We start from the raw sequence: 22,617 nt of genomic DNA on the forward strand, positions 1-22,617 counted from the left end.
TCTCTCTCTCTCTCTCTCTCTCTCTCCTACCATTCTTGTCCCCAGGGACTGGTCTGTGTCCCCCCCCCTCTGCCTCCTCTCGATCCTCTTCCAGTAACATCCTATGTGAGTCCTGTTGTGTGGCATAGCTTCTCTTCTAGGCATTTTTAAAATTACAACAGCTAGCCGCATCCCTTTCCTCCCTAGAGGCTGGAACAAGACTGGAGGCAACAGCGTCTGAGGATGAACTGACAAGTGAATGAATGAGTGGAGCTGATAAATTCAGAGCTTGGGGAGGTAAAGGGAAGTTGTAGATGGCAGGCAACAGGAGAGTAGGCTGTGGGTGACTGCACCAAAGAGCCGCAGAAGATTGTGAGCAGAGAAAGACAGCTTCCGGGACTGGAGAGATGGCTCAGAGGTCCTGAGTTCATTTCCCAGCACCCACATGGTGGCTCACAACCATCTTTAGTGGGATCAGATGCCCTCTTCAGGCATAAAATCATACATGCCGATAGAGAACTGGTCTACACAAAATGCATAAATAAATCTTTAAAAAGAAAGAAAGGCGGCTTCAAGAAGCCCCGCCCTGGACTCTGAGGACACACTCAGAGCTGCTCAGAACCCGTGTCCACTTTAGACCAGCAGTGGCCACAGACAGCCACTGTTTACAGTTTGGTCTGTACGGTTTACCAGTCAAGGATGAGGGGCTTATGTAGGTGGGGACCCACGAGCAATATGATGTTGGGGACCACCGCCTTTATGCTCCAATAAAGCCAAATAGTCCCCCTCCCAGGGAACTCATTGGTCGATGTGTTATGAACAATTGCCTTCAAATGCAGTTGCTATATTTCAAATTGCATCAGTTCAAAGAATAGGAATTTGTGTTTTCGCTGTGTATCTTTGACTTTTGTTTATTGGTTCTCAAAGCCCCAAATCCCTACTTCCTATCCCATCTCTCTGCTCCTCTGTCCAGATTCAACTGACCCCAGCATCACAGTCCCTTATCTGCCTCCTCCTGGACCTGTACCGCTGCCCTTGGGATTATCGGAGCCTACATCTCGGTGCCCATCCTGCCTTCTCCCTTCTCATCCCGCTCATCCCGCCGCGCCGCCCCCCTCCCTCACAGAGGAGTATGTCCCGGGGATCTGGAGCTGTCCTGCCTCTGGCAGGCAGCTCCCCCTCTCCACTGCTCCCCTCTTTCTTCTAAGTCCCCGCGGGAGCCAAGGCCAGCGTGGGTGGCTGAAATCTCCTCGGTAACGGGATCTGCCTCTCCCTCTCCCGGCCTCCGCCCCTAACCTGCTGCCCCTCAGTCTGGCACCTACTGTCCAGCCCTCAGCCCCTCCTCCCGTCCCCTCCTGGCCCCTCCCGCACCCTCCTGCTCCCCCCCCTGCTGGCTCTCCATGTCACCATCTGTGGCACAATCCTTCTCTGTCACTGTCCCTACCACCCCCTCTTTCTCCTTCCTCCTGCCTCCCTCTGTCCCTGGCTTTTTCTGCGTCTTTCCCGGCTCCTCCGTCTGTCCGTTCTCTCCTCTCCTCTTTCCTCCTCTGTCCCTTCTCCTTGCCAGGGATCTCTCCTTACTCCCCCTCGTTCTGCCTCTCCACCCACGCACTGTCTCCTCTCCCTCTCCTGTCTCTCCACCTCCGACCCACCCCTCCTTTTCTGATTTCTACTGGCTTCTTATGTCCCCTGCTCTCTTCACATTCCTGTCACCTTGGGAAGGGACTCCTGCCGTCCCTCACTGGGTGTCTCTTGAAGACCCCATTCTGTGTCCTGGAGATCGGGGATAACGTAGGAGGTGCAGGTGGGAAGTGAGGGCTGGGGACCAGATGGGAGAGGCAATGTGGGTTGACGTGGCCGCTGAGGGCCCAGGAAGGGGCCAGGAAGGGCCCGAGCACTGGAGGAGTGGGCACCGTGTGGGACCCCAGCTGGTTGGCTAGTGGTGCCTGGCTGCAGAATGTTACCTAGTTTGGTGACTACAAAGGGAGCTCTTGCCCTGTGGGCAGGTAAGGAGGCTGGGCTTATGGGGATCTTGGGTGGTGGGGTACCTAGGCCCTTTCTGTGACCGGGTTGAATGTAGGGCCGATCCTATGGCTGACAGAGGGTGGAGAGTTCCAGAAAGCAATGAGAGAGGCTTTTTGGTGAACTCTGTGTGGGTTGTAAGGTGGGAAGGGCTATTAATCTCAGCATCTTGTGCCGTCACTCCAGAATCTTGGCGCCTCCTCCATACAGCAGAATGTCAGAACTGGACCAGGCCAGATGCATGCTGCTGTCCGTGTCTGCGTGGCGGTGCTCGTGAGCGCCCCTTCGTGCTGGGAGTGGCCCCCTCCGCCTTTGCAGCAACTCTGGGAGGTGGGTAAGCACGCCTCCATTGTAGGAGGAGGGGACTAGAACCAGAGACAAGTGACTTGTCCAAGGTGGGTCACATAGCAGTCTGCCTTCAGCAGAGCCTAAGGCCCCAGCTCAGGGCTTGAGGGGGTGCTCCTGAGTGTCAGGCCCTAGGCCTAGGGCTCGTGTCAGTCACTGCTGACTAACAAAACCCCAGTCTCTTTGGAGGAAGGTCCAGGGGCGCAGAGAACAGGTGGATGGCGGAGCCAGCCAGGGGTCTTCAGCCTGCATTAACTTCTGACAATTCTAGACCGGAGGCCTTTAAGGAAGGCAGCATGGCCCAGTAGTCAGACAAGATTTGACTCTGATTTCTCACTCTCCAGTTGGGTAACCTTGTGAAAGTCACTTGACCTCTCTGAGCTCCACCTTCCTCCCTCATCCCTCTTTCTGGGCTCTGCTAGGGTCTCAGGGTGTGAATTTGAAGGCTTGGCCCAGGAACACCCTTGAGCTTCTGAGTTCTACTTCTAACTCGCTTGTTTATGTTAGTACTTACTGAGATCCGGGTGCCAGGCTAAGAGCTGAGTGAAAGCACTTTGGAGGGGTAGGGGTTGAATGAGAGGCAAATAAGAGCAACCAGGGTGTTTGGCATGCCCGAGGGGCCATGCTTAGTTGCTGTGGGGCTTGGGAGCAGTAACTCACCCTCTCTGTGTGTGTCTCCACTCCTGAACAGTCCCCTGAGGAGATTCCACCCCCAGCTTTCAGGCAAGCTTGTGCCAAAGATAAACCAGACAGGCAGGCAAAGTTCCTCCCTCCCTTCCAAGGAGGAATTAGATCAGGCATAGGATTCCAGATCCTTAAAGAAAAGACGGCATCGGAATTGCAGGTCTGTCTTCCCTGGTGAAAAGATGTGGTTTCTGTGTTCTGGCACCTGCCTGACCTATCAACTTTGACAGCAAGGAGGGTACCTTGGAGGGAAGCCAGGGTACCAAGAGGGACGCTCCACCCCTGAGGAGGGCCTGGTTGGGTAGTTGTGTTCCTCTGTGTGTGTGTGTGTGTGTGTGTGTGTGTGTGTTGTGTGAGTATGTGTGTGTGCATGCATGCACACACATGCATGTGCTTCTGCAGGCTCACGAGTGTACCTGTGTGGGGCTGGAGGGGCCATCCTTGGAGCACACCCTGGGCTTCCCCGAGGGCATCTGTGCCTGAAGCCTGGAAATGAGGTTTGCTTGGCTCTCAGCTCTTCCACAGTGCCTGGCACACTCCTTTCTCCTGCAGCCCTGAGACTCTCTGATTGACCACACGGAGGGAAAGCTAGAAAGAGGCACTTGGAGAAGCACGTGGGTAGGATGGCCGGGTGATGCAGAGTGTCCCATCTCCACCCTGTGAGCAGAAATGTGAGGTCCTAGACCCCACAGTTCCTGGCCTGCGATGGTTTGACTCCAGCTCTCTGGAGTTGCGACATTCTCTGATTAAAAGTCACGGGGCCTGAAAACCTGGCTCTGAGAACCACGGCTGTGTTCCAGGAATTAAATTCCCATCTCTAGGCTCCTATGGGCCTGAGGCTTTGGGCCCCATGGCCCAGAGTTCAAGAGCACAGACACCAGGTGGCAAGCTCTGCCTAGGCCAGCAGGATAGTGAAGCCAGCATGGCCTCAGTCTGCCTGTCTGCAAGATAGGGTGACAGGTCACAGGTCCTGCTACACATGCCCCTTTCTGGCTGTGGCCAGAGTCTTGGGACTCCCCCTTAGCTCCTGGCCAGTTGGTGAGGACAGCAGGAACTCTTGGTGCTCTGGCTCTGAGACACCAGCTTTTCCTGAAGTCTTCTGGGGTCAGAGCTCAGCAAGGGAACAGACAGCTCTGTGAAGAGACTACACGATCCCACAGCTCACTGCCCAGCCTCACCGAACCCAGCTCCAGAGAGCTGAGGTGCAGCAGGGTGAGAACCACTGGGGTTCCCTGAGCCAGGAGGCTGGAGGGTGCTGGAAGCCTAGCCATTCTGGAGTGTAGCAGGGAAGAACCTTGGCACTCTGCCAGGGATCCTTTGCCGTCCTTGGCGTCACCAGCTTGGCACTTGGAGCTGTTGCTTATGCTCCCTACTCAGCAGCATGATGGGAGCTGGGTGTTCCTACTTTCAGAGTCTCATGGGGATTCCCAAAGCACTCTCAGTTTCTAGTGGAGGGGTCCAGACCCATAGTAGGTCAACACAGAATTGAGAAGGATAAGTCTCTAAGCTTAGAGACTTCTCCTTCACCCCATGCTGCAGGCTGCAGTTGGAAGCACTAAGGATCCAGGATCCCAAAGGAATTGGTAGGGGCAGACAAAAAGGCTTTTGGCTGAAAAGGATGGGCAGAGGGTCAGGCTAACGGGAGGGACTGCTCTTAGCCTCGTAACAGGGAGTTCTAGAAGCAGTAGAGGAGGTAGAGGAGTTCCCTTCCCCCTGGTCCCCACTCTGCAGCCCACTCCTTCACAAGACTGCCCACTCCGGGCTCCTGTGACTCATCTGATGCCTCACTCACTGGTGCAGAGCATGATCAGCGCCAAGTGAGAAGTGGGGACGGTGGAAACGGCCCAGGGTTGGATGGCTGTCAGTGACGCAGGAGATTTGAGTCCAGTAGAGGAGCCCCGGCAGAGTCCCTGAGGCCAGGCACAGAGTCTGGATAAAAGGACCTCACCAAGTACCTGGGAATGTCCACTCCTGCCAGCTGATGCCCTCTCCTGCTCAGCCCAGTCCCCACAGCCCTGCAGCCAGGGGATGCAGCTTCCAGATTTCTTGCAAATTTCTCATCGCCAGAATGCCTGGGAGGAGAAGGGGTCCAGACACCCACTCTCACGTTCATAGTCATCCCTCCAGGCAGGGCCTTAGGTAGGGGACCCCATGTGATGGCCGGGTCAGGGAGGTGCTGAGGGCTCTGACTCCCAGGTGAGGGGACACCATCAGCTCATCGCAATCCTGTGTGAAATAGAAATCTGAGAAAAGTTCTGGACTCTGCTAGAAAGGACACATCTATATCAGCTTTCACCTGGAGTTTGGAGGATGGGAGGTTTCATCTGAGAAATAGGAATAGCATCCCTTGCCTTACTGGGCTGTGCAGAGCTGGCACACAGTAGGTCTCTTGGTGGCGTGGCACCAAGAAAGGATTCTCTGACACAACTGAGCCGTGTTCTCCCTCCTGCAGGCCAGGACTAGTTGATTGCTGACCGACTTCTCTTTGGCCATGGCCACTGCTGCCTACCCTCCATCAGTGCCCACAACCTCGGACCCTGGGAACACATCCTCAGCCTGGCCCCTGGATGCTAGCCTGGGGAATGCATCATCTGCTGGAGCTAGCCCGGCGGGCCTGGCTGTCAGTGGCATCTTGATCTCTCTGGTGTACCTGGTGGTGTGCGTGGTGGGTCTGCTGGGCAACTCGCTGGTGATCTATGTGGTACTGCGGCACACGGCCAGCCCATCGGTGACCAGCGTCTACATCCTCAACCTAGCGCTAGCCGACGAGCTCTTCATGCTCGGGCTACCCTTCCTGGCTGCTCAGAATGCCCTGTCCTACTGGCCCTTCGGCTCTCTCATGTGCCGTCTGGTCATGGCCGTGGATGGCATCAACCAATTCACCAGCATCTTCTGCCTCACCGTCATGAGTGTGGACCGCTACCTGGCGGTGGTGCACCCCACGCGCTCTGCCCGCTGGCGCACGGCCCCTGTGGCCCGCACAGTCAGTGCAGCCGTCTGGGTGGCCTCGGCCGTGGTGGTGCTGCCTGTGGTTGTCTTCTCAGGGGTGCCCCGGGGCATGAGCACGTGCCACATGCAGTGGCCAGAGCCAGCGGCTGCTTGGCGAGCGGCCTTCATCATCTACACGGCGGCACTGGGCTTCTTTGGGCCGCTGCTGATCATCTGCCTGTGCTACCTGCTCATTGTGGTGAAGGTGCGGTCGACCGCACGGCGCGTCCGGGCGCCGTCCTGCCAGTGGGTCCAGCCCCCTTCATGCCAGCGGCGGCGGCGTTCTGAGCGCCGGGTCACACGCATGGTGGTGGCCGTGGTGGCGCTCTTCGTCCTCTGCTGGATGCCCTTCTACCTGCTCAACATCATCAATGTGGTGTGCCCGCTGCCCGAGGAGCCCGCCTTCTTCGGCCTCTACTTCCTGGTGGTGGCACTGCCCTACGCCAACAGCTGTGCCAATCCCATCCTCTACGGCTTCCTCTCCTACCGCTTCAAGCAGGGCTTCCGCAGGATCCTGCTGAGACCGTCGCGCCGTGTACGGAGCCAGGAGCCAGGGTCCGGCCCTCCGGAGAAGACGGAGGAGGAGGAAGAGGATGAAGAGGAAGAAGAGGGGCGGGAAGAGGAGGAGCGCAGGGCTCGGAGGAGGAAGGAGATGAACGGAAGGCCCGGTCAGATTGCACAGCCTGGCGCCAGTGGACAGGAGCCCAGCACAGGGACTGCCCAGGAGCAGCAGTTTCTACCCCACGAGGCCACAGCTGGGGACAAGTCTGGCACCCTGAGCCACCTGTAAGGACTTCAAAGGATCAGCGTGGCCCAGAGAAGGGCAGAGGCTGTGCCTGGCCTAGGGACATGAGTGCCAGCCACATGCGGTGGTCTGAGAAAGCAGCGGCTGAAGTGACTTCATTTACACAGCGGTCCCGACTGTCTTTGGGCCACCGAGGTACCAGGGTCCAGTGATGGAGTGTTCAGAGGCCTGGGTTCTGTCCCCCAGTGCTAGGACTTGCTGTGTGAGCTTCGGCAGGTCATTCGCCCTCTCTGGGCCTTGCTTTCTTCTTCTGACTCAGGGATGGGTATAATGAGGCCTGGATGGCCCTGTCATAAGAGGGGTCTGGAGGGTATCATTGCTGGGGGTACTTTTCTGAGCAGGGGCCAAGCTAAGGTGATGTAGGCAGGCTGACCAAGAAGCAAGGTGTCTTGGGGGTCAGTCTGTATATTGGCCCTCAGGGATGCACCAGGCTTGGGGAGCCAGGGATACCGGTGGCTGAAGCCCAAAGGAAGCGTAAATTGGGATGGCACTGCTTGGGACTCAGGTCAGCCCTTCCCATGCCGCTGAGTGGCCTTGGCCACTCTGTTCCTGCCTAGGCTTCCTACCTCTCCTGCTGGACAGCCCAGTGTCCTCCAGGCCCTCATCCCAATGTCTCAGTACTGGGCCTCCTGTGCTCCTGGGCGCGAGGGAAAGACATTTTCAGAAGGCAGATGAAGCCAAGCTTGGGGGTTCTCACGCTTGGGCTCCTCTGGGGCCTCCATCTGACTTATGCTTCTAATTTTGTGTTCCTATTGTGGGGGAGGGACCTCACAAGGCACCCGCAGCCTGACTCACCCTATTTAGGTCAGGTAACTGGTCCCTAGGGCAGAGACTGTGCGGTAGCCTAAGGGGAGGAGAGATAGGAAAAGGATGACCAAGATGAAGGAGAGGGAGCTGAGACCGTAGGAAGGGGAAGGGGAGGGGGAGGGGGGAAGGGAGAGGATGGAGCTGTGCAGTGACCTCCAGCCAAACTTTGCCCCTTGGGCTAAGCTCAGTTGCAGCACCAGCGGTGATCAGGAAAGGTCTAGGCAGGGCCCCTGGAGGGTCTGTGGCCCTGGTGAGAGGTACGCAGGCCACAGTGGGAGATCCTGGGGGTGGGCTTGGCTACTCAGGGCGATAGGGAGGGGTGGTAAGCTCCTGGTGGGGGTCAGACCTCCCCATCTTCTGTGTTCCCTGGGGCTCCAGATGTTGCAAAGAGGCCAAAGGGCTGCCATGGGGCGTGGCCACTGCCCCAGGCTGGGCTGGGACTCTACCCTCCCCCTCCCAGAGATGACCCTTTCTTGGTTCTAACAAAGCTGGCCCTGGAGAGGTGGGAGTTTCTACCTAAACCCTTACCCTACTCTGCAAAGGTAAGGTCCTCAGGGAACCCACAAATCCAGAAGCCGAGAAACCCGGACCTTTTATTCACTTCAAGCAGCTTAGCAGGCCCTCCATCTCTGAGCCTCAGCATCCTCGCCACAGGCGTGGATATAGTTCCCCAGATCACCAGTCTGTTGGAATCCTGCAGGGAACTGAGTCACGCTGGGTAAGCCGCTGCCCACCACAGTGGGGCTTCCTACGGGATATAAAGTGGAGGTACCCCCAACTCAGGCTCAGCCCGCGTCCTGCCCATCCAGTGAGTTGTCTCTGTGTCAGCTACTGGGGTGGAGGTATTAATGAGAAATCGGGTGCAGAAGCTCAGAGGTCAAGGGTCAGAGAGAATGCAGGCCACCTCAGGAGGAGGAAGTCTGCAGTGCAACCTTCCGGGGTGGCACAGGGGAGCTGTGTCTTGCTAAGGGGTGCGGATGGCCACCTGGGAAATCCTTCTCTGCTTCTGACCCTGGCTCCTGTCAATAAAGATAGTGACTGAGCCGTTTCCTCTGTGTGTCCTGATGGGTGAGTGTACAGTTGTATGGCTTCTTTTCTTATGGCTTCGTAGTCCTCAAGGGTCATGCAGATGCCCTTGAAGATCAACACCGGAAACAATAGACACCCTTCCTTACAATTATCCAAACAGCAAATCTCAATTGGCTACAACTAAGAGACATGATGGTCTCCTGGGCCAATCAACAAAGACAAGACCATGAGAGTGATGACTGGTCAGTGTCTACCTTTACACCAGACAGAAGTGAGACAGTGTGTGATGGACAGCGTCATCTGGCCCGTGGGGTAGTGGGAGGGGCAGAGACCTGGGAGGAAGGGCCAGACAGCAGCAGTAGGCTGGGTGTGCATAGGCGTCCTGTGGCTACTATGTGTAGGTACAATCATACAGGGGTGTGTGTGTGTGTGTGTGTGTGTGTGTGTGCAGCTTTGTTCAGCGTGTGGTGGCATGTAGTAGGTGTTCGAGCCATATAAACACACGTCCAAAGTGTTCTATCAGGCAAGTGTGTGCAGGTACAAATAAGGAACCAGCCAGTGCCTGAGTGTTACCTGGAAGTGTCCATGTGGGCTGCTGGGTGTTACCTGGAAGTGTCCACGTGGGCTGGAGTTTCTCTTCTGCTCCTATGACTTTGAGCTTTCTGTCACCGAGAGCCACCACTGGGGCATGCTCAAGTGCATGGGCACATGTCCACGTTGACCTGAAAACCTCGATCTTGCAGGGTTGGGGGCATGCAGCTGTGTCTCCAGGGCCTGGCAGGGCAGCTGTGGCCCTTCCCATGAGTCTCTGGGATGAACCCGTGGACAGGGCCATTGGGGCCACAGTCACACATGGAGAGCCTGCTTTGGAATCGTGACTGGGCATCAATAAGGGCAAGCAAGGTGAACCCAAGGAACTTGTTGTGGGTTTGGGGACTAGAATTTATGATTTCATCCTGAGCAGAGGAACAAAGGCAGTGACAGCCAAGCCTGCCTCCGTCCTCCTCTTCAGCGACAGACGGAAGGAAGGTGCTGACTTACCTTGTCGCTCAGAGGTGGTTGCCAGGCAACGGCCCATGGCCACCAGCGTCTGGATCGGACTTTGTGCATCAGCGACAGCGTGACGGGAGGAGAGCTTGGAGTCTGCAGACCCTGAGGCTGCAGAGGACAAGGCTACAGATTGTTGGGACCCCCCCCCCTTATCCGAAGATGATGCCCCCTTATCTGAAGATGATGTAGGCCACTGTCCCAAAGGGAGGTGACAACTGGGCTCCACAGAACCTCAGACACAGAAAAGTGTTGAGTAGAGGGACCCGGGCTGCGTTGTAGGGGCCTCTTAGAGGTGGGAAAGTGCCCTCACAAAGCCTCTTCTTGCTGCTGGCGACCCTCAGGCTCTTGGGGAGTCTGCTGCAAAGCTGTGGGGGAATGGATGAGCTCAAAGTCCTGAGAGGGGGCTCAGAGGTTAGGAAGAGTGCCTGCTTCTTTTCCAGAGGACTGGAACCCATGACAGGCAGCCCACAGATGCATCTAACCAGTCCTAGGGATCTGAGGCCCTCTTACAGCCTCCAAGGGCACTTGGAGGGAACTGACTTTCAGTTGTCCCAAGATCTCCACATGTGTTCCATAGTGTATACACACACACAAAATAAAAATAAATTTAAAATTATGTGTATATACACATATATACACACACGTGAGAGAAATAAAAATAAATTTAAATATATGTATATATACTCATATACACATATATGCATACACACAGACATGCATACATACATACATATATATATATATATATATAGAGAGAGAGAGAGAGAGAGAGAGAGAGAGAGATCCAAAATTAGTTATCCTGAGCCTTAGGCTCCACTTTACTGTGAACCTACTGTGCGACACTATCACTTCTCTGAACATAGTTCACTTAGTTAGCAGAGAGCTCTGAGTGCCAGCCTGCCACTGGGCTGTCGTGGAGGGACGGGGGCTGGGGTACATGGGCATAGCTTCCCCATTTGGACATTCCCAAGTGGCCGCTTGTGAATTGCTACCCTTCGGGCGTGGTGGGGACCGAGAGTACAGGTGTGTACTGGGAGAGCATCATCGTGGGTGCGCACAGAGGCCGGTGTGGAGCCTGGGTATGCCAGGCGGGATGGCATGCGTTGAGGCTCTACAGTCAGGTAACGCAGGGGGTCAGGCCAGGGAGGGAAGAGTGGAAGTGAAGCCCCCTGTGAGGCAGGGGGCAAAGGCGCGGTGTCCTGGAGAGGTCGCTCTTGTTTGCGGCTGCGTTATGCTCCTCCCAGTCCCTGCGCTGAAATTTAGCCGTTTCCTTTCTTTTGGAAACAGGGCCATTGTAAGTGGGGGAAGGAAGCCACAGGGAGACTCAGTACAACGTGTGTCCCTAGGAAAAGAGCTTTGGACACACACACAAGAACAGCACACAGGTAAAGATCAGGGTGAAGGGGTAGGGTGGCACATACCTGCCACCTCAACATTTGGGAGGCTGAGCATTACCTTGAGTTCAAAGTCAGTTTGTACTATATAGTAAGACCCTGCCTTAAAAACCCGGCTGGGGAGATGGCTCAGAGGTTAAGAGCACTGGCTGCTTTTCCAGGGGTCCTGAGTTCAATCCCAGAAACCACATGGTGGCTCACAGCCATCTATAATGAGATCTGGTGCCCTCTTCTGGTGTGCAGGCATACATGCAGGCAGAACACTGTATAGTCCTGGACTTCTGGACCCTGAACTCAGTCACAATAAGCTCATGTATGTGTGTATGTGTGTGTGTGTGTGTGTGTGTGTGTGTGTGTGCACAAACATGTGTAGGTCGAAGGCCATGTTGGGTGGCCTTCCCCAAGCTCTCCCTGTTTATTGAGACAGGATCTCACTGGACCCAGTGCTAAGCCTACAGGTACATGTGACCATGAGCTGCTATTTGATCTGAACTCAGGTCCTAACACTTGCAAAGGGGACCCTTTACCAGCTAAGCCTTCTCTTCAGCTCTTGTTTTCTCTGTTTCATGGCTGGCCTGGACCTTGTAGCAATGCTACCTCAGTTTCCCAAGTGCTGGCGGGACAGGTGTGCACCGCTGCTCCTGCCAACGCAATAATCTTTTGTTTCTGAAGCTCCGACCGTGGACCGTTTGCAGATGGTGTTAGTGGCCTCTTCCCTCGGGCCCCCTGTCAAACTAAGCTCATCCTTCAAGCAACACGTGGTGAGTGGGCACTGTCCACTGCTAAAGGCTCAGCCCACCGGTCAGATGGTTTGTCTAGGAGCCAAGGAAGGGGCAGCAGCGAGTGTCAGTGTGTAGACACCGTGGACTCAGACTGTCCGTGGTCAAGTCCCAGCCCATCCGTGCACTAGCTGCCGACCCCGAGCCAGCAAGTTAACCTCTACTTGCCTCAGTTTCTTCCTCACTGGGCTAGGAAGTTGCTGGGGTTGTTAAGCCGAGCATTGAACAGTGCCTGGTCCCACACGTACCACACACGCGTTTTCAGAAGTGTGTCCACAGGACAGACGTGCAAGACCTCTGGAGAGGTCTGGGATGTTACAGTTGTTGCCCAGTGTCTCGGCAAGAAGAGCAAGAACGCTGCTTTCCCAGCTCTGGCCGAGGGCCATCCTCCTGCCTCAGCCTCCCCAGTGCTAAGTGGATAAAGTGATGCTGGGGGTTGGGGTGCTCTGAGACCACCTGTGCCGGCTTCCTGGTTGCACACAATGCCACTGGAGATACCCAGGCCACACAGGGCCTCGGTTGCTTTCCAGAGGCCCAGCGCCCCGAATCCCGCAGCGTTGGACAGAGTGCCGTAGCATGGGGGTGGATCGGGGTATTTGCATGTGAACACCTTTTCTCTCTCACGGCTCCAGGGGTCACACACCTGGGGTCCTGGCCACACCCTCTGCTACTATCTTATTGCAGGTGGGGAAACTGAGGCCTTGAGTGGGGGAAGGATGTTTCACAGCTTTGCAGGGAAGAGACAGAATGTCTTCTTTCAGTTCGGCTTTCTGCTTTAACGGCCAGGAAATGTGTCAATATTTGCTCATGGAAACTGCCGCCCCACTGCCCTTCGTCAACACCTCCTCCGGAGCCGGCTTGGTTTCTCCATCTGTGAGACTACGGGTGTGTCTGAGCTCTGCTAGATCTCCGCAAGGGAGGTCTCTGTAGGCCCTGACCGCAATAAATGGGTTTAAACACAACCGGACTTACATGTGGGTTGTAAGTGACAGGGGTGTTCTTGGCCACACACAATCAAAGGGAACTCCAGATCCTTCACTTCCTAGCTCAGAGTGCACCTGAGCCTGTCCCGGACCCGGGCGGAGCTTCAGTTTCTTTATTCCTGAAGTGCACCCCTCAATCCCATTTTACAGGACTGTAAGGTGACCCGACGACTCCCGCTCACGTCAGCCCAGTGCTTTCTGTGTCCGCCAGGGGGCGCCGCTATACCTTAGAGCACCCTATTTTCCTCTTCGCTCAGATTCGGCTTTATTCGGCCGCTGTCGGAGCCCACCCGGCTCTGTTCGTTTTGACTCGGGAAGAATTGACTCTGTTCGGCTCTACTCGGCTACACTCGGCCAGGATTCAGCTTTGCTCGGCCTTGCTCGGCTGGGCGGCTTTGTTCGTCTCTTTTCGGATATGCTCGGCTCCTCTCCGGACTAGGCTTCCGCGTTTGGGCCCTGGTGATCTTGAACCCGTCGTCTCTCCCTAGTTGTCTCTTTTGGCTGGTCCTGGAGGGTCTAGCCTGGGTCACTCAATAGAGTGGGACACCGTAAGGTCAGTCTGGAGCTGTCCTCAGGGGGTTTTATGTCAGAGGAACCCTGCCCACTTTCTGGGGTGCTGAGGTTTGCAGGAATAAACTTGGCTCTCCAGCCAGGCTGGACTGGCAGGGTACTGGTTGCCCGGCCGCACGCTGGCTGTCTCCAGGAGGTGGCGCCCTCCTCTCCGTTAGTTCAGATCTTAATTTGGCAGTGACCTTGCTCTCCAACTGTGAATTACCATTCAGGATTTACACGTCTGGCGTCAGCAAGTCACTGTCCTGGCTCCTGGAAGTCAGAAGGGGCGGGAGTGAGCAGAGAAACAGACTCACACGGTGGGACTCTGGCCTTGGTGGCACGGTTCCGGCTACTTGTGCCTGGGTGCAGATTTACTGATAGAGGTTTATGGAAGAGTATGGAGGGCATCTGGGGGTTCCCACTGGAAGGTGCTCTGAGAAAAGCGGGTACACCCCTCAGCACACAGGGTTTAACCGAGGTAGCCAGGAGCACCCTTTGACTGGCTATTCCAGACACTCCACAATTCTGGAGTCAAGACTGTTTGTTCCAGGGACATTAAGACTCAGAGACGTGCCAGGCGGTGGTGGCACACGTCTTTGATCCCAGCACTAGGGAGGCAGAGTCAGTCTGATCTGTGTGAGTTCGAGGCCAGCCTGGTTTACACACAGTGTGAGTTCGAGGCCTGCCTGGGCTATACTGAAACCCTGTCTTGAAAAACAAAACAAAACAAACAAAACACTCGGAGAAGTAAGGAAACTTCCCCAACACCCAAGGTCACACAGCTTGAAGGACACACAAGAGAGCCATGATCCAAGTCTGTCTACTCTGGGACTGGAGCTCTGTTTCAAATCTACCTGACCTGCCTGGAACATCCACATGACTGGAGTCAGTGGCTTGGAGCCTCCTTGATTGTTAAGGTGGAGTGAGCAGCCTGATCCTGGAGTGGGGTGCCAAGCATGGTGGGGTGCACAGTGCTAGGCACACAGCCTTCAACAAGCCCATGCGTTTCTCTTGCTTCTCGCTGTTCTGTCTATCTTTTCCCTTGTGTGGTTTTTTCCAGCATTCTATACCAGAGAACTGAGACGTCTGGTGCTGTCCCCGCCCCCAGGGCTGCTGACTCAGCCCTTTGCTCTGGTGGCTGCAGCTTGAAGTGGGCAGCCTCTTTGCAGGCCTGGCTCAGTGCCCCAGGAATGCTGCTCAGCCAGGGACACACAGAGGACATGCCAGTGTGGACTGCTGGTGGTCCCTATATGGCCATCGTCTCTCTGTCTGCTTTCTTCTGGGTCTCCCTGGTAGTCCTGGCATTTTGGGAGGCCACACCAGTGTCCTCCCAACTTGGACTCCACTCTGTGTGACCTTGTACCAGAGTCTTCATCACCCTGGGTCACAATGTCCCTGATTAAGAGATGGGATTGGGTCATCTCTGGGGCTCCTTCCAGACCTGATATGCTGTTGGATTGTTTGCTTAAACGCACAGGAAGCCTGGGCCAGAGACAGCCCTGTCAACGACCCAGGCAGGAGGGATGATGTACTTTTAGCTGCTAGTGGAGCCAGGAAGTCCCAGACCTAAATCTGTCCCAGAAGTAGTGGGCTGGAGAGCAGTGTCACTGCCAAGCACCCCTAACTGCTAACTTGCGTGCTCTCCCTGGGCTGGAGAGTGGCTCTGGAGAAATACTGGATCTAAACACTTTTTGAGGTTCCAGGTCTCCGAGAGAGGTAAAGCCTTTGGGAAGGTAGCCAAGGTGAGGGACATTTGACATCATCGACTGCACAGGGTCTCTGGCCCCAGGGAGCCAAGGCTAGGAAGGACTGAAGCAGGGCCCAGAGCACCATAAGCCTCTTGGGGTGAGGGAGCTTCCTTTAGGAGACCAAGGGTTGAATCAATAAAGGAAGGGTTTTAGGTGAGGAGGGGCGAAAAAGTCATCCTTGGTCCAGCACTTAAGTGCTGGGGGCAGAGCTTAGCCGTGTTACTGGTACTGGGAGTTAGGATGACCAGAGTTTATGCCTGTGGAGGATGGGGACCAGTGCCCTCACACCACCCTGCCTGTCTCTGTAGCTCTTGGCAGATGGCTCTTGGGCTCCAACTAGACCTGGGCTGCGGGAGTTCCCAGCGCTGCCTCCCTTTTCCTGAGTAATGGAGAGCCCTGCCCCCTCTCTCATTGCCTTCAATTTCTACGCCAAGTATTTCTAGGCCCTTGACCCTTTGTCTAAACTCTCAGGGCTTTTGACTCAAGCAAGGGTCCCAAGGAAGTTAAAGATCCAAATGTCTCCCAGTACCTCTGAGGCAGAGCCCCAGGCAGGAGGGGCGGGAGCAGGAAGTGGGGATTGGGAAGCCAGCTCAGCGTGCTCCCTCCTCCCTCCTCCATCCCTCCGCCCTCCCAGCTCAGTCATAGGCCTTGGGGGTCGGGCCAGCAACTAGCTATTATCACAGACATGGGCCAAGGAGCCAGAGGCCGCCCGGGGTCTGTGAGTTGAGCTTGAGGCTGCAGGACCAGGGTGAGTGGTTGGAGGCCTCTCTGCTTTTGTCTGGGCAGGGGGCTGGGGTCAGTCTGAGATTCCTCTGTTCCGCTCTTTCCCTCTGGCTTAGCCAGCCTCTCGGAGGCTCTCCTCTTCCAGCCTGCGCTGCTCCTGGCTTTTATCTGCTCCTGCAGTGACTCCCCCTCCCCTAACCACTTCCCTGCCAGCCTGGATGAGAACGGTAGCTCAGCCACCTCTGAGAGGCTCTGGTTTTTAGCAGAGGTGGTGGGAACCCTAAAGACCACTCTGTGGTTGGTGTGATTCCCCAACCTTAAATCCTTGCCTGGTCCCCTCCCAGGAGCCAGCCAGGGATCCTAGCTGCTGTTAGGGCTCCTTAGTGCCGCTTCCAGGGAGCTGGCCCTGCTTCCTGCTTCCTGTCCCTAAGCCCCCACCCCCACGCTGCCCCGTTCTGTGTCTCTGAGCCTCCTACTCCCCAGGGGCCAGACCAATAGGAAACAGAAATGTCTCCAAACCCTGCTGACCTGCCAGAAGTTGTTCTGTGCCTTGTAAGCGATAGACACCAGGATGAGGTCTATACCAAGCAGAGGAAGGAATGGACTCTTTGAAGTATATGACAAGCTAGGCAGCTTCCAAGCATGTAAGTCATCCATATAGCCTGGCAAGGAAGACATGTTGGCATTTTGTCTGAATGAGGGAGCATGAAGACCAGGAGGATTAAGCTACAAGCCTAGGTCGCTTGTGTTATTCATATTTGGTGAGACACATCTCTGGCTGGAATAAAGGGATGGGTGTTTGCTGCAACCTGGAGCTGGTCTCTGAGGGGTTTTCCTGCCCAGTGGAGCAGAACCAGCAAGACCCAGCAATGTGGACAGAATCATTCCAGAATCAGGGTGTCTCTGGGAATACTTCTTGACGTTACCCTGGCCCCTGGGGAGAAGACCCAAGAGACTCTGTCCCTTTAACACGAAGCCCCTCTTCGTAGCCTTTCTAGAAGAATAATTTTAACTTCTCAGCCTGTATTAACCACAGAAAAATATTTTTGAATTGCACTAAATGTTAAAGAGGAACAAAAAGGAAATAAACAAAGTGACGCCAGAGGTGTAAAAACCAGCCTGGTTTCAATAGCAGTTTCTGATCTGTGACAATCGGGTGGCGGCAGTTGTCAAGCCGGTTACCACCTCAAAGGCCTGCTGTGGGCTTCCTGCCCACCATCCAGGCTCCTCTGTAGTGTCCAGCCGACTTCCTGCCCCTCTTTGGAAACTCTGGACCCCTTCATGTTCAAGGCCCAAGGTGAAACCTCACCACCTCACCAGTTGTGACACCTCTGAGTTTCCAGGGCTTTGTGTCCGTGTCCCCCCCCCCCCGCTGAATTTCAGTTTACCACCTTAGCAGCCGATTGGTAGGCCTGTCATGAGTGACACAACCATCTTCCAATGATTGAACCCTGGGCTTTCTCTGTGGGGCTCCTGGGTAAAGATGGGTACCAAGATACCAGAAGGGCAAGCTCTGCTAAGCTGCAGATCCTCAACCTTGTGTTGTTCCAAAGGGGACATCCCATTTTTCTGACGTGTTCTTCGAGAGGGTACCAGCTGCTTCTGCACAAAAGAGGCCCACAGGATTCAATGCCTTGGTCCTCGGGGACCCAAGCTCCCGCCATTGCCTATGGTGCCTGCAGGCGGCGGGAGCCATGCTCTTCAGAAATGAAGGGGCCAAACAGAGCTTCTCCATCTCCTTGGTTAGCCACGTGGACATCTGGCCTCTTCTTTGGTGACCCAGTAAAGACATGGGTGCCTGGTGTGTGCTCTCCGAGGGTGTCCGTAGGGGCTTTGTTCTTCCCAGACTGTGAGAGCCACAACAGACAGATGCCAGGAGGCTCAGTGGCCAGTCTAGGGCCCTCAGACTCGCTTTCCAGGTGGCCCCAGACTTGCCTCGGCTACAGGAGATAGTGTTTTCCCTGGGCATTGACATGCCAGATATACTGAGTCAAACTTGTCTGTCTCTTCCAGGTCATCATGGGGACAGACAGCCTGGGCTCCCTCTCCGTGGTACTTCTGCTTCCTCTTGTGTTTGGAGTCCCCACAGAGGAGCCCACTTTTGGGGCACCTGTGGCCTCCCAACTCACCAAAGGCTGTCAGCGATGCTGTGACCCTGAGGAACCACTGTCCCCTGCCTCCCCCTCCTTCCCCTATGTCCTGCCCGAGGTCAGGCCCTACATCAACATTACCATCCTGAAGGGTGAGTTCTCACACTGGGCAGGCCGTGGGCAGAAGTGGGGTGGGGTGGGGAGGGAGGGACGGAAGAAAGCAGGGCAGCCCTTGCCAGCCTTGGTTCTGCATATGCACAGCACCTAGAATGTGCAAGGACTGTTCTGAGTTCAGAGCGAAGGAACAGGCAGTGGGCAGGGGCTGTGCAAAGAACAGATTCCCCAAGCTAATGAAGCGGGTGGCGGGAAAGGCCCTGGGGTCCAAAATGTGGGCAGAGGGGTCCTGGCGGGAAGTGTGGGGCATAGGCAGCAAGAGCGCCGCAGGCACACAGGGCACACAGCAAGAGCGCGCGTGCGCGGCAGGCACACAGGGCTCCCAGCAAGAGCGCACATGCGCGGCAGGCACACAGGGCTCCCAGCAAGGTCAAGTGTAAGCCTCAGGTCACAGGGTTAGGGGCTTCTCAGCAGGGCTGTGAAAGGAGATGGCACAGGGAGGAGATGCGGGCCCACAGGGTCACCAGCTACCACCAGGAAGTAGGTTTCTGTCCTCGGGATTAGGGGATGCTGAGCAGAAAGAGGACCTGGCCTCCATGTGTGGGGCACATGGCGGGAACAGAGGTCCCGGGGGGGGAGCTCTGTGGCTGGGGGTGGGGGTGGCGGCTCTCTGAAATATAGCCTCAGATGTAAGGGACTTAGTTCCACCACAGCGAGGGGACCCATCACTGCCCTGGCCACACCACTGAGACCCGCTTTTGCTCACCAAGCCCCAACGAGAGACTAGTTCATTCCTCCCACAGTGTAGACGGGGAAACATAGTATCCAGTAGGGGCTCTCCCGGGGTCACTTCCATGTCACAGGCAGAGCAGGGCGCTCTCCTCCGACAGCCAGCCTGCATACACCCTAGACTCCCGTCCATACATCCATACATTCTATTTGCCTGGTCTTCCTGCCTCACTCAGGGAAACCTCAGGCATCCGACAGTGGAGGGGACCAGGCCTGGTGACACCTTGCTGTGTGTGACTGTCCATCTTAAGCCCCGTGTGGCCCTTGGACAGGCTGTCGGAAGTGGATGATTCCTAGGCTGCCCAGGTGGCATCTGGAGCCCTGTGTTTAAGCTTTGCGGGTCAGGCTGGCTTTTCTCTGGGCCTCCTGCCAGCTTATGTGTAGAAGGAAAGCAGTCCCCTCCCCGCAGCCACCATGGCCTTGGTGGAGCAGGCGCTCACAGGCTCTTTTGCTGGGTGCTGACATTTGTGGAGTCAGCCCACAGCCATGGACACCCCCACTCCATTTTCCTTTGGTCTGCCTTTGAGGACCTGTGTCTTCCTCTCTCTCTACCCCCCCCCCCACCGACTTTACCACCACCATGGTCCGGGAGACCTGAGGAAGTACACAGCCTCACCAGGGAAATATGCGGAGTCAGGTGTCTTTTGGTGGGGGGGGTGTCTTGTCTATGCTCAGATTCAGCTTGAAGTCAGGGATGGAAAAGTACGTGTCAGGGAGGGTGGAGATGGGCTGGGCCCTGCTGAGTGGCTGTCCCGCCCTCTACCTGCCAAGTGAGGGCTCATGTGCACCTCATTGCCCTTTTAAGGTACACCCTAGACACTCAAGACCCCCCAAGTCTCCAGGCCAAGACCCCCTAAATTCCTCTCTAACAAGAGGTGCAAAGTGTGTCTTACCTTGCCCTGCCTCCCTGCTGGCCTCCTGGAAGCCTGCCATGCCCTCCTTGCCAGAACGCAGCCTGGGTCTAGGAAATGGCTTCAGTTTCACTTCTGCAGAGGGGCGTTTAGGGTGGCAAATGCCCAGCACGCAGTAGGTGCTCAACAAAACACCAGCTCCTTTTCTGGACCCAATGGCTTCCAAACATGAGGGCTTAGCTAGGCCAGGGTGCTTGTCCTAACTTCTCCCCTTCATGTCCTCACAGGCGACAAAGGGGACAGAGGTCCTGTAGGAACACCAGGGAAGCCAGGCAAGGATGGTACCCGAGGGGACCGTGGCTCTCAGGGCATCAAAGGTGACAAGGGACAGGCAGGCAACCCTGGTAGCCCATGCCAGACGCACTACTCCGCCTTCTCTGTGGGCCGCAAGACAGCCTTGCACAGCAGCGAGGACTTCCTCCCACTGCTGTTCGACAGGGTCTTCGTGAACACCGACGGCCACTTCGACATGGCCACCGGCCGCTTCAGGGCCCCGCTGCGTGGCCTCTACTTCTTCAGCCTCAATGTGCACAGCTGGAATTACAAGGAGACCTACGTGCACATCGTCCACAACGAGCAGGCGGCCGTGATCCTGTACGCACAGCCCAGCGAGCGCAGCATCATGCAGAGCCAGAGCGTGATGCTGCCGCTGGAGCCCGGCGACCACGTGTGGGTGCGGCTCTTCAAGCGCGAGCGGGAGAACGCCATCTACAGCGACGATGTGGACACCTACATCACCTTCAGCGGCCACCTGATCAAGGCGGAGGACTGAGCTGCCCTGGCCGATTCCACAGCTGGGCATGTTGCGGGGAGGGTGGTGGCTGGTGGCTAGCCCAAGTCCTGCAGGCTCCCCGGCCGGGGCTGGATCAGCCGGTGTCCATTGCTTATTATCATCACTTGTAGTCTGTCACCACCCCCCCACTCCACCCCCTCCCCCGCTTCATTTTCAGAGACCCTGGCCTTAAGCATTCCAGAACCTTCTCAGCCTCTAAGGCGGCTCCCCTCACACACACCACCGTGCGGTTAATTCCTGGGGGCTTTTTGGTATGGTAGATTCTGGCTTGGCATTTGGGGGTGTGTCCAGGATTCTGCATTTCTAGCAATTTCCTCAGTAATGCTGATGCCACCGGTCTATGGGCCCCATGCTTGAGGGATGGGGCTCTCTAGAATATTCCTGGCATTCTCAGACTTCCCAAACTTCTGGAATTCCCCCCCGGAACTCTAGCATTCTTCCTGAAGCCTCAGGTTCTTCTCTTCACCCTGGGCCTACCCCACCTCTGCCCTCCCCGCCCCTCCCCCATCCTCTTTTCTACCCACTGTTTATGTAGAGAATCATCAAATGCTGAACACTCACTTGGTCCCAGGCCTGAGGGAAGCCTAGACTACTCAGACCTAGGTCCCGTCCCTCCCCTGGTGAATGCCCAGTGGCCTGGACAGGGTTGGGCTGCGCTCAAGTGGGTACAAAGACTTGAGCGTGTTCCGGGCGCTCCTCTAGGCTGGGTGGTTAGGCACTGAGGGCCACTCTCCACTGCTCCGGCGGTGGCACAGGTTCTGGAGGTAGGGATGATGTTCCTTTCCCATTCTCTGCCTTCTTGCCTGGTGCCCAGCATTAAAGCAAACCCTAGGTATAGTCTTGGCTGGGAGGGGACTCAGGAATTTGGAGGGACCGGGGTGAAAGGTGCCTGGGAGTGAGTTGGAGCCCACTATCCTCCCTGACCTTTGAGGGCTCCTCCTGCCCTGCTTTCCTCGTTTCCCAGAACTGTAGGCATGGTCAGACCATACGCCAGGTGCTCTCTGACCCTCCTGGCCCCTCAAAAGCCCAGTGTCACACAGGGCTTAAGACGGTGCTAAGGACACCCAGGAGGTGGCTCCCCTCAGAGCTTGACCTGCCCGTGTTGCCCTTGCAGACATCATGGGGAGCCAGGCAGGACAGAGATGACAGGTTTCAGCCCAAAGCAGGTCTAGGGACTGAAGCCAGTGACATTCAGGTTATCTGGGGGCCTTCTCTGAGCCATGCTGCCAAGACAGGCCCTAGGGAAAGTCATGGAGAAGCAGGGACACCGAGACCTCCATGCTTTCCCCAGGGTGCATGGCCTGGTGGCCATGTAACCTCCCCCTCTTCCACTGCAGGCTGCCTGAGCTTCTTGGGGGAAGGTGGCCTCCGTCCATCGGTGCTTCTGTAGACCCAGGGCAGGGCTGGCCCTGGGCAGGCATCTCTGGTGCTTACAGCCAAGGGAACCATGGCAGGGTGACAGGGGCAAGGCCTGCCACGTGCTGTGAAGACTGGTTCTACAAAACCACCCTCATTCCGACTGTCCTTGCCTGCTTGGCCAGTGTGAATAAAAATCCTGGATTCTCTTGGCAATTCAGCCTGGTAAATTTTACCCTGTGCCCTTCTCCTGCCTTGGAAGGCAGCCACTCTGGGCCTGCTGTGGGCAGATGCAGGGCTCCACAGAAACCAAACCTTGCTAAGTGCTTCACTCTGTATGTTCTCTGGCCGCAAAGAATCAGCTCTAGCCAGTTGCTCACACATCCGGAGTCCTGGAGTTAGTGGGACCCCCTGAGAGTCAGCCGGGATCCGGTTAAGTCCCCACATCTCTGAGCCTCAACTTCACTGCCTGCAAAGTGGAGGTGACAATGGTTTACCCTACAGGTAGCCTTAGGACTAGATGTCATGTCGCCTGGCAGGTGCCATGGTCCTTCTTGGACAACATCTGTGTGGCTCCCTGCAGCAGCGTGTCCGTTATTACTTTAGAGACCATCCAGAAATGCACGTTCCAGCCGGGAACGCCAAAGTGCCACACCAATTGTACTAGCTACTGTCT

At 56.1% G+C, this 22,617-nt stretch overlaps 2 protein-coding genes across 5 annotated transcripts; both read left to right on the forward strand.

Annotated features, from left to right (window-relative positions):
* Window positions 1-493: 493 nt before the first annotated feature.
* On the forward strand, window positions 494-8,678 carry Sstr3 (somatostatin receptor 3). 2 transcript variants are annotated; one of them, XM_005066958.4, is made up of 3 exons: window positions 494-1,985; window positions 2,188-2,331; window positions 5,483-8,678. In XM_005066958.4, the coding sequence occupies exon 3, from the start codon at window positions 5,522-5,524 to the stop codon at window positions 6,806-6,808; it is 1,287 nt and encodes a 428-aa protein (XP_005067015.1). In that variant the 5' UTR covers window positions 494-1,985; window positions 2,188-2,331; window positions 5,483-5,521; the 3' UTR covers window positions 6,809-8,678. The 2 variants fall into 2 exon arrangements, with proteins under 2 accessions (XP_005067015.1, XP_040610127.1); XM_040754193.1 differs by having other exon boundaries at window positions 494-1,783.
* Window positions 8,679-13,323: 4,645 nt separating this feature from the next.
* Window positions 13,324-22,157, forward strand: C1qtnf6 (C1q and TNF related 6). 3 transcript variants are annotated; one of them, XM_040754195.1, is made up of 3 exons: window positions 13,324-13,418; window positions 17,902-18,130; window positions 20,020-22,157. In XM_040754195.1, the coding sequence occupies exons 2-3, from the start codon at window positions 17,908-17,910 to the stop codon at window positions 20,562-20,564; spliced, it is 768 nt and encodes a 255-aa protein (XP_040610129.1). In that variant the 5' UTR covers window positions 13,324-13,418; window positions 17,902-17,907; the 3' UTR covers window positions 20,565-22,157. The 3 variants fall into 3 exon arrangements, with proteins under 3 accessions (XP_040610129.1, XP_040610128.1, XP_040610130.1); XM_040754194.1 differs by lacking the exon at window positions 13,324-13,418 and adding an exon at window positions 15,771-15,913; XM_040754196.1 differs by lacking the exon at window positions 13,324-13,418 and adding an exon at window positions 15,951-16,532.
* The last annotated feature ends 460 nt before the right edge of the window (window positions 22,158-22,617 follow it).

This window comes from Mesocricetus auratus, unplaced genomic scaffold (genome assembly GCF_017639785.1).
Source record: "Mesocricetus auratus isolate SY011 unplaced genomic scaffold, BCM_Maur_2.0 Super-Scaffold_100010, whole genome shotgun sequence".
Taxonomy (NCBI): domain Eukaryota; kingdom Metazoa; phylum Chordata; class Mammalia; order Rodentia; family Cricetidae; genus Mesocricetus; species Mesocricetus auratus.

What these genes read in the sequence shown, in the direction of transcription:
- Sstr3 (XM_005066958.4), top strand. Translation starts at nt 5,522, where the DNA reads ATGGCCACTGCTGCCTACCCTCCATCAGTGCCCACAACCTCGGACCCT.
- C1qtnf6 (XM_040754195.1), top strand. Translation starts at nt 17,908, where the DNA reads ATGGGGACAGACAGCCTGGGCTCCCTCTCCGTGGTACTTCTGCTTCCT. An exon ending in CAACATTACCATCCTGAAGG is followed by an intron (nt 18,131 to 20,019) that starts GTGAGTTCTCAC and finishes ATGTCCTCACAG; the next exon opens with GCGACAAAGGGGACAGAGGT.